Source organism: Sitophilus oryzae, unplaced genomic scaffold (genome assembly GCF_002938485.1).
Source record: "Sitophilus oryzae breed Bouriz unplaced genomic scaffold, Soryzae_2.0 scaffold_552_pilon_pilon, whole genome shotgun sequence".
Taxonomy (NCBI): Eukaryota; Metazoa; Arthropoda; class Insecta; order Coleoptera; family Curculionidae; genus Sitophilus; species Sitophilus oryzae.
Genome location: NW_022147143.1, coordinates 84,248 through 94,866, shown reverse-complemented (window position 1 = coordinate 94,866; position 10,619 = coordinate 84,248). Strand labels below are relative to the sequence as shown.

The 10,619-nt window shown below is 33.6% G+C and overlaps 1 protein-coding gene across 2 annotated transcripts; it reads left to right on the top strand.

The window, feature by feature from the left end:
- The first annotated feature begins 2,298 nt into the window (after nucleotides 1–2,298).
- Nucleotides 2,299–8,568, top strand: LOC115887180 (contactin). Of its 2 annotated transcripts, none has more exons than XM_030906525.1 (12): nucleotides 2,299–2,518; nucleotides 2,870–3,151; nucleotides 3,211–4,252; nucleotides 4,317–4,419; nucleotides 4,780–5,090; nucleotides 5,143–5,304; nucleotides 5,393–5,671; nucleotides 5,730–5,902; nucleotides 5,963–7,010; nucleotides 7,070–7,203; nucleotides 7,256–7,439; nucleotides 7,492–8,568. In XM_030906525.1, the coding sequence occupies exons 2-12, from the start codon at nucleotides 2,906–2,908 to the stop codon at nucleotides 7,596–7,598; spliced, it is 3,789 nt and encodes a 1,262-aa protein (XP_030762385.1). In that variant the 5' UTR covers nucleotides 2,299–2,518; nucleotides 2,870–2,905; the 3' UTR covers nucleotides 7,599–8,568. The 2 variants fall into 2 exon arrangements, with proteins under 2 accessions (XP_030762385.1, XP_030762386.1); XM_030906526.1 differs by lacking the exon at nucleotides 2,299–2,518 and adding an exon at nucleotides 2,715–2,807.
- The last annotated feature ends 2,051 nt before the right edge of the window (nucleotides 8,569–10,619 follow it).

Here is a 10,619-nt window from a genome sequence, read left to right as displayed (position 1 = left end):
GTAATAGAGATAATATGATGTAAATATTATATTTAAAGTTTATATTTCTTTCTGTTTTACCAAATAACTAAAGATAAATGATACAAAAATAAGTCCATATTACCACCCATGCAAAATTTTACATCTTTAATCACTAGAAAAAACTGAATTGAAAAAGCGCCAGTTAATCGACCAAGTGCCACGCCATTCCTTTGCCTCACCACCGCTACATAACTTCAGAGCGCGCCTCGCGCGCCATGCCTAAAATCTTAGACAAGAATAAAAAGGGAGACCACCATGGAGACGAATTAGAAACTGCACTCGCGCATCCCTTTAAAGAAACTGGAGCTGAACTGGGGTAAAATGCGTGTTTGTACGACAATTTTGTTATTAAAATAACCATGCCACACACTATCCCAATTTATTTCTTTATTCCCCATATAATTTTACATATAAAATGACAGCTATCTTGATTTCATAGCCATCACTGACGCCTTTTTTTTATCGATCATATAGTATATTCATGGACCTTCAAATAAATAATATTTTTACAAATTTAAAAGTTATAATTATGTTACAATATAAAAAGTTTAATTTTTCGGATTTAAATTTTCGGATATATGATATACTACTTTTACTTTTAGATATAACGAGTTAAGACATATTCGAATGCCTTTAGAATAAAATATTTTGGTAAAGGTGTGGATCCGGTGGCTGACCTTGAAGCCCATATTTGCTGCATTTGATCATCGATACTACGCAAGCGCACATCGTGGATGTTGCCAAATTGCAGTTTATTTTCAAATTATTTGCAGTTGAAAAATTTCTTTTTGAGTGTTAATCAATAATAATACAATTTATCTGGATATCCAAAATTAAGGTAAGAAGGATAATGAAGATTGTGAAATGAAAGTATAATGAATATATAAAATTGTACTAATGATAACATTTATTATATATATTTACATTAGAATTAAAAATTATCATTTACGGATTTTTTCTTAATGGTTTTAAACTTACTAGAATTATTTTATTTCTTTCAAGTTATTTAATTTCTAGTTATTTACAGGCAACAATAGTTTTGATTATATGTATTGATGTATTGAAGTACTACCATGACGAGTCTTATAGAACAATATACACGTCAATGAGATAGAGGTAACATTTTACCTATAATGTACTTTGATTATAATGTTTGAATCATAATTTCTTAAAAATATCAAGTTAGCAGATTAATAGCAATTTTAGACATATATTTTATCGAAGAGTGTGGTGATAAGACTAAAATAAGCTGAATAAGCTTATGTTTTATCTTTTTCTCTTTAGAAGGGAGATGGTTTGTGTCATAGAATACAATACAGTATTTAATATCGTGTACTTTGATATTCTTTTCTTAATTTACTGTAATTTCTTGTTTCTTATAATGCCAAATCTTGACAATATGGTGAAGGTTGAGTTTTGATCTTATTAGTTTTATACCTATGTTTATACAAGACCAAATTAAGACTTAGTTAGTTTGTGATTTATATTAAGATCTTTCTTATAATATTTGTTATGTCTTAATCTTAATACTATATTATGCTTTTGTCTGGAAAATAAATGTTAAAATATCTTAATTTTGCATATCCTGTTCCATATCCTTCCATTAGGAAAAATATGGTTTATAAATCATATATGCTAAGAAAATCACATAAATTAGGTGTAAGGTAAGAATAGAGAAATCTTAAAGTAGCAGAAAAATTAATGCAATATATGTATAAGCAGAATTAAACAAGGTAACTGTTAATGTTGCTGAAGCTGATTCTACAATTTTAAAATTACGTAGTTTTGATGGAATGTTAACAAAAACCTATTATGAACATGACATAGAGCTACAGCATATAAAAATTAAAAAAAAAAAGAAAAAACTTGGACACGTCCCTTTTAATTTCCCGAATTTTTAATAAAACACTTTTTAAACGAGCATAATAATCTAGAGCATAATAATATAGAGCAAAATATCCTCAATCGTCATTTCCCAGACAACTGGACGCCGTTTTTTCGATCATACGGTATATGTTGACAAAAAAACACTGAAAAGCACATATTTGTTTTCTACTGAAAATAATTCCAAAATAACTTGCAATCTGGCAACATCGACGATGTGCGCTTGCTTAGTGTCTAAGACTATATGCAGCAAAAACTCGTTTCAAGGTCAGCCACCGGATCCACACCATTACCAATATTTTATTATAAAAAATTACGAATATTCAATATGTTTGTATTCGCCCAATAATTTGCCAGTTAAAACATATATCGCTATATGATCGCCAACCCTAGTCATAAAGAGTAGAAATTTAGAAACTATAGTCACAGTCTGGTGGTCATAGTGTCATTCTATGGTGTCATTCATGTGTCATTATTGTTGACATTTTCTCATATATTTAAAACACAATTTAAAATTTTGTGTTAAATGAATCAGATACGTATTAAAAGTGTTTGAAATGAATGGTGTTTTATTTTTTCACTGATTTATTTATCTTTGACTGATAAGTTTCAGGTAAGTCAGCAAGACAAAGTATTATTAGTACGATTGGTGGGATAACTCTGCCAAATGATGGCTGAAAACCTATATCAAATATGATAATAGTTGCCACCACAGTTGCCACTCCCACTGCACCGTTTGTTTATACTTTGGTATTTAAAAATACCTTGTATTTAAATATCTGTTCGTTTAAATTATATTTTATAATTTAATTACTATATATTTAAAACGAAGTATTTATTTTTTTGTGTGAACTTTGGCTAGAAACATTACTAACATAAAGGTTATGTTAGTAATGCATTATGTAAATATACCGTTTGCTATTTTCCTAGTATTTTCCAATACCATTGCTTATATATTTTTTAGATTTTCAATAAATGGTCGTAGTATAGTTAAGAGAAAATGTTGGCCATATTATGTTTTTGGTTATTTTATTTAACCCAAGCCGATTTGCAAAATTTAAACCCAAATTCAATTGAATATAGCAATTTTGACTCTGAGTATAATTCAGATTATCCTTATTACCCTGGTTTCTATTTTAATGACGACTTAAGATGTCCAGACAATTGGGTTCAGTTTCAACAGTTCTGTTATAAATTCAACAAATCACCATTAAGGCCTTATACAGAAGCCAGAAGACTGTGTCAAGTATATTTTGAATTTACCTATTTAATTGTATATCATTTACTTATAAGATTTATTTCTAGACATACTCGGGTGATCCAAGTGCTTCAGAAAGGACACCAATAGATTTGGTTTCTCTGAATAGTGTAGATGAGCATAGTTTTTTGGTACAGCAATTAAACAGGCTTGATCCTCAACATCGTCGATGGTACATTGGAGCACATCAAACTTCAGCAAACTTTTATTCCAATCCCGATGCAAGTCCATTTCCTAATATGGAAAATGCTATTATCTGGGATGACGACAGTCACTCTAGATATGGAGCTCCTGACACTGATTTTCTTGTTTATAAATTTTCAAAGAAACTTATGCACTGGATTTTAGAACCAGTAGTGGGCGATGAGCCACTATCATTTATTTGCAAATCTGCAATAAATGATGTTCAAAGACTGAGAACTGCTGACAGAGACTATACCTATGGGACGGAAATAACTGACCCTGAAAGAATTCCAAGAGGACCTTATTTTATAGAGCAACCAAAAGAAGCAATTTTTGATGGTTCTAAAAGAACTCTATATAATGATGTAAGTCTCAGTTGCTTAGCTGGTGGTTATCCAACACCAACATATAATTGGTACAGAGAAGATTATGAAAATGATATGTTGATTCCAAAAAGAATTGATCCACTAACTGACAGTAGATACACAGTTAGTGGAGGTAAATTAATTATTCATGATCCCCAGCAAAGAAAAGACAGAGCAACATATCACTGCCGTGCCTCAAACAAGTTTGGGACAATAATATCAGAGAGTGTCAGTTTGAATTTTGGTTTTATTTTGGAATTTATTCTAAAGCGTAGTCCAGAAGTTGGAGACTTGAACTGGGGAAAAACAATTTTCTGTGATCCACCCAATCATTTCCCAGATATTAAATATTCCTGGTCAAGAGATTACTTTCCAAATTTTGTTGAAGAAGATCAAAGAGTATTTGTGTCCTATGATGGTTCACTTTATTTTTCGGCTTTAGAAACTATTGACAGAGCTAAGTATAGTTGCAGTGTACAGTCAGAATTTTCTGATTCTGGTAGAAATGGTCCCTTTTTTCCTTTGAGGGTGAATCCACATTGTGAGTACTACATATAATATACAGCTGAGTATTAATTTTATAGTCGATTAATTTAACATTGTAGCTAATTACCAAACTTTAAAATTTGCAAACAATTTCCCAAAAGCTTTCCCCGAAGCACCAATTGCAGGAAAAGAAGTCAGATTAGAGTGCATAGCCTTTGGATAGTAAGTTGGTTGATGAAACGAGGAGTGGAATTTCAAAAGGTCGTTCAAAAAACATGTTCATACTCCATATTTTATAAACAAAAACAACTTTAAATCAATACTTTTCAGTTGAAAAATGCTATCCACAAAATATTTGATTACAATATTTTAGACTAGAACGCTGGACATTCATAATGAGTTACGTTACTTTGACATGCATGGACAAAACGCGTTTAGAAAGGCCAAGAACGGGTAAATTATGCGTATATGAGTATAGAATATGGCGCCATCTAAAAGTCAATATTTGAAATTTTGGACAAAATGCGTTTTGGAAATCTGCTCCTCAAATGTATATGAAAAATACTATTAGCTTTTTTCTAGCCCCGTTCCAAGTTACAACTGGACAAGAAAAGGAAGCCCCTTTCCTAGAAATGCCTACTTTACTAGTTATAACAGGGTCTTAATGATACCTGAAGTTCATGTGGAAGATGAAGGCGAATACAGTTGTAAAGCATACAATGACAAACAAAGCATTGAAAATTCTGTTGTTTTAAATATTCAAGCAGAACCAAACTTTACCATTCCCTTAACAGATAAGCATATTGATAGAAAAGCAGAATTAATATGGACATGTGAAGCCTTTGGTATACCAGATGTCAACTACACTTGGTGGAAAGATGGGAAACTACTATGTGAGTGTAAACAAGCATCAATAATGTCAAGTTTGATCATTCTTTTTTCCAGCTCCATTAACACTTGATAGAGAAGATAGAGCTAGAATTTTTGTTAGGGATAATGTGTTAACGATAAGCTATTTGAATGAGGAGAGGGACCCCGGAATGTACCAATGCAAAGCAGCAAATACCCTTAAAACAAGATATTCCTCTGCCCAACTAAGAGTATTAGGTAACGACCGACTTCCTTCCGTTAGTTTATTCGTACTTGAGGAAATGGCGAATGCGCCAGTATTCCAACAAACTCTTGGAATTTTTAGCTTTCAAGCCATCATTTAAGAAGCACCCTTTGGAATCGGAAACATACGCAGCCGAAGGTGGCAATGTAACCATAAGATGTAATCCAGAGGCTGCGCCGCGTCCAACATTTGTTTGGAGGAAAGATGGCATGGAAATTGGACAAGGAGGGCACAGAAGAATGTCCAGTGATGGCAATCTATTTTTGAGTCCCGTATCCAGGGACGATGAAGGCGTTTACACTTGCATCGCGAGTAACGAATTGGGAATTGCTGAGTCTAAAGGACGATTAATTGTTTTACGTAAGAAATTAATATTTAAAAAAAGTTTTAAATATGTTTTTGCTTGATTTGATTGTAGGAGGACCAAGAATTGTAGAGACACCTAGACCAACTATATCTGTAATAAATGGTAGAAGCATTGACCTGCAATGTTATGCCACAACTGATGAAATGTTAGACATAGCGTACATTTGGGCACATAATGGCTTAAGAATTAGAGACATAGACACTAAAAATTCTAATGAGAGACTGGTGACTTTGCAATTTTTTAAATCATATCAAAACTTTTGCTGAATAATGATTATTTTCCAGAGAGTCGATGGTGGATACTTGAGAATAAACAATTCGACATTTTCGGATTCAGGAGATTATGACTGCATTGTACAAAGTCCTGTTGGAGTAATATCCTACAGGACCGCCGTAGTGGTCCAAGGCCCTCCCGGACCCCCTGGGGGAGTTCAAGTTATAACTATACAAAAAAATTCTTTCACCCTTCAATGGACCGATGGTGCAACAAATGGAAAGCTAATTTATACTTACTCAATCAGTGGAAGAACCAGCTGGAATTCCACGTGGGTGGTATTGGCAATAGGAGTTAGGGCAAGGGACATAGATAGATATACAGGGAGGAAAGAAGCTGTTGTTGACATGAACTTGACTCCGTGGGCCTTTTACGAGTTCAGGGTAAGCGCTTGGAATGAATTAGGTGCCGGTCCGTACTCCGCCCCCAGTCCAAAGTACCAGACCTTGAGAGACCGTCCTAGAATAGCCCCAAGCAACGTGGGTGGCGGCGGTGGGAAGATAGGGGACCTGACAGTCACCTGGACGCCACTGCGGCCAGAGCAGCAGCACGCGCCCGGGATCCATTACAAGGTCTTTTGGAAGCGGTACAAGGAACAAGTCGAATTCCAAAGTACCGTCCTTGAGGAATTTGGAAACGTTGGCACTGCAGTTGTGCAAATTGAACCGAAATATTATTACACTCAATACCTAGTCAAAGTGCAAGCGATAAATGAAATCGGGCCAGGGCCTATTAGCGAAGAAGCTCTGGTCTATTCTGCTGAAGACATGCCGCAGGTCGCGCCTCAGCTGGTTGTCGCCATGTCGTACAATTCGACTGCACTGAATGTTTCTTGGGATCCTATCGACGAGACTAGAGAGAAGGTTAAAGGCAAACTTATAGGACATCGTATAAAATACTGGAAGAAAGACACAAACGAAAGTGACAGTGTATACTATCTGTCAAGGACAACTCGTCCGTCGGCGCTCATTGTCGGCTTACAACCAGATACTTATTATTTCGTCAAAGTTATGGCATATAATTCAGCCGGAGAGGGCCCAGAGAGTGAAAAATATCTCGGTAAAGATTTCAAGCTTTACTTTAACATATCGCATGTCAATGAAATCGTTTTTTTTTAGAGCGTACTTACAGAAAAGCCCCACAAAAGCCGCCCTCGTCTGTGCGAGTATTTGGCATTAACCCCTCAACAATAAAAGTAGTTTACCGTTATGTTCAACCATCCTTGGAAGAAGAACCATTACTAGGCTATAAGGTGCGATGATATTCTTGTAAAACATATTACTAATTCAATACATTTGTCTTAGATTCGCGTCTGGGAATATGACCAAGATTTGAGCACCGCAAACGATACAATAGTGCCATTTGGTAGTCGTTTAGAAGGATATGTGACTAATCTAACGCCAGGAAAAACTTACAGGATGAGGATTCTGGCTTATTCGAATGGCGGTGACGGGCGCATGAGTTCTCCAGAATCAGTTTTCCAAATGGGTATGCTAATGAATCAAAAACATCTATCTTAATTAAACGAGTTTGCTTGCAGGAAATCCCGAGTATTTCCGAAGTAGTTCGGTAGAGCTACATTTCCATTCAATGATCAAATTAATAGCTTTAGTTTTGATAGCTAATACAATAAGATCCCTATACTAGATATAACTATAAATAAGTAAATATTTGTATATAATAGTACTTTTAGGTCATATATTTATATAATTTACATTGTGATGCACAAAGATATTAAGATTAAGTATATAATATACCGTGCTGGCAAGTCTTACTTTTGGGTCGATACTTACATGTGTGGAAGTGAATCGCTTAGGGATCTTATTAAGTTGGAGTTGGAGTGCGAAAAATGCGATATTTGAAGTGAAACTTCTTCTTACTTTCGTCGGTCTGTGTGTCCGTCTGAGGACTCCATTCGGGTTCCTCTTTCCACATGCCGAGTTTGGTTCCAATCGACCCATAATTAAGGAAATTCCTGATGATTTCGTCGAATAATTAACGCATTGTACTCTTCTTACATACGGAAATTTTGACCCAAGAACGTCTCGACTCAAACATAAACCTTGCCAGCGGGAGTCTATATATACATATATTGCAATACTGAATCCGTCCACAAATTACTCATGGAATATTTGGAGCAAAATGGATGTACCTCAATGACAAATCTATAATGACTGTGTTGTGTATGTATAGCCATGTTTATATATTAACTTGTTATTCAGCTAGAGTTAATTCTGGGATAATGTGTCTTATTATAATGCGGCTTTCGAAAATTTGAATTTCCAGTTAAGTGGACAATCGCAAGAATGGTAAACTTATTAACTAACGAGAATTATTAACCTAATAAGTTTATACCGTTCTTGCGATTATCCCACTAATTAGAAATTCAAATTTTTGAGAGACCCGATGCAATTCTCGTAGCCATCTATCAGTGAACTCCCAGAATGAACTCACACCGAATAACTAGTTACAATATATAAACAAGGATATGAGAATGTTAGGCAATGACTGACTAATCTTTAGTCATTGATGTTAGGTATAGGTACAGGTTATACTTCTGTGCTCCATATTTTTTATATTTTTTTATATATTATATATTTTTTCCAAATAAAAGGTACTAAAATTTTTATGTTTTATTGAGCCATATTCTCACTCCTTCTCTAAGATCTCATTGTCTAAGAGATAATATAGGAATCGATCGTTTTACCATAATTATAAATAAGAATAGTATTATTGATAATATGTTATATATTTTATTAATATATAAACAAGGCTTTACTCATAGAAGCTTTACTTTTTACCCAAGCTTTTACCCATAGAATAACTAACTGAACCTACTAACTTTACCCTTGTTTATATAACTAGTTATTCAGCGTGAGTTAGTTCTAACAGTTAACGGATAGATGACCACGAGAATTGCATCGCGGGTCTTTCAAAAATTGGAATTTATAATTAAGTGGAACAATCGCAAGAACATTAGAATTATCAACCTAATAAGTTTACCGCTCTTGTGATTGTCCCACTTAATTAGAATAGAAATTCAATTTTTTGAAAGACCCGCGATGCAATTCTCGTAGCCATCTATCAGTAAACTCCCAGAACTAACAAGGCTTTTACCCCTTCTTTTACACAATGATTTTAGAAAGCTGCAAATAAAATGTATTCTGTAGTCATTGATAATAATCCTTGACAAGGAAATGCCCTCCTTCCTTGTCTAAAATAATAATATGGGAATCGATCGTTTTCCACTGTAAACAGTTTTTTATATACGAGGGTTATCTAAAAATATCCACATATCTAGTGCCTAGAAAAATAAATAGTAATAGGCTGGATTAAAAAAGTTTTTTTTTCTAAACCAAATAATTAATTTTGAATAAGAATACAGTAATAAAAATAACACAGAAATCAAAACTGACAGTAATTCGTAGAAACTCGACTAAAATTACAAAAAGAAAATTCGGTATTTTTAGTTCATTAAGGAACAAAATAAAAACACTAAATCACCGCAATACACCAAAACACTTTTACTTTTACACTGGACGCGCGTTTCGCTAACCATGTTATTAGCATCATCAGCAGATGTTTATAAAGTAACTAAAAGTTATAGTTTCTATTTTTTTTTATAATCATCTACTGATGATGCTAACATGGTTAGCGAAACGCGCGTCCAGTGTAAAAGTAAAAGTGTTTTGGTGTATTGTGGTGATTTAGTGTTTTTATTTTGCTGATGTGTAACACCAAAGGTTCCAACCCTCAACTGTAATCATTAAGGAAATTTATAAATAATATATTTTTAGTATTTTGTAAATTATTTTTTCGTATTTATTTGTATAACAATTGTTATACCTGATGTTAATATACACTCAGTTAATATATTTAAAATAAAATTCTAAAATCTCCTAAAATTAGCATTCCTTCAAAACATAGCATTACTAATTAAACTAATTTAAAAAAAACGCCAAAAATTATGTTCCTTGAAATTTATTGAATATACAAAAACATAATACTGCAAATAAAAAAACTATATAAATTTGGTACATAGGTTCCTTGAGTGACATAAGATAGGTAGTTTGTGACATAAGTGAGCACTAAGAAGCGATTTTTGGAAATTCAGCCTCTAAGCTGGTGAAATTAGGCTTTCATCCCCAATTTTAATCGCTATGTTGAATAAAAATTTGTTAAAATCTGTTCTAGGAGTATGAAATTTTGCACAGAAGTGATGTGATTGACCACTGTAAAGCTGTAAGTATTTTCTAGAAATTCGCCCCCTAAGAGGAGTGAAATGAGGGGCGAATGTTATTTTGTCAAAAATAAAAAAATATGTCTAACGAGTATCAAATTTTGCAGAGGTCCCTTAAGTGGTGTAATTGAACAGTTTTCGGAAATTCATCCCCTAAGGGGGTGAAACTGTAGGTTGAGGAGTTAGTATTTTTTTTTCTTTAAAATCAGTCCTAGGAGAATGAAATTTTAAGAGAGGTCTTAAGTGACGAAGGTGAGTACTCAGAAGCGATTTTTGGAAATTGATCCCCAAGAGGATAAAATTAGGGGTGAAAATTTGTGATAACGTCTCAAATGTTTAGCGCACTCTAAAGAAGTTTGTGTTATATGAAAATATAATTTTTTGACATTATGTAATTTTATTTTTTTTTGAATGTAAAAAGACGACAA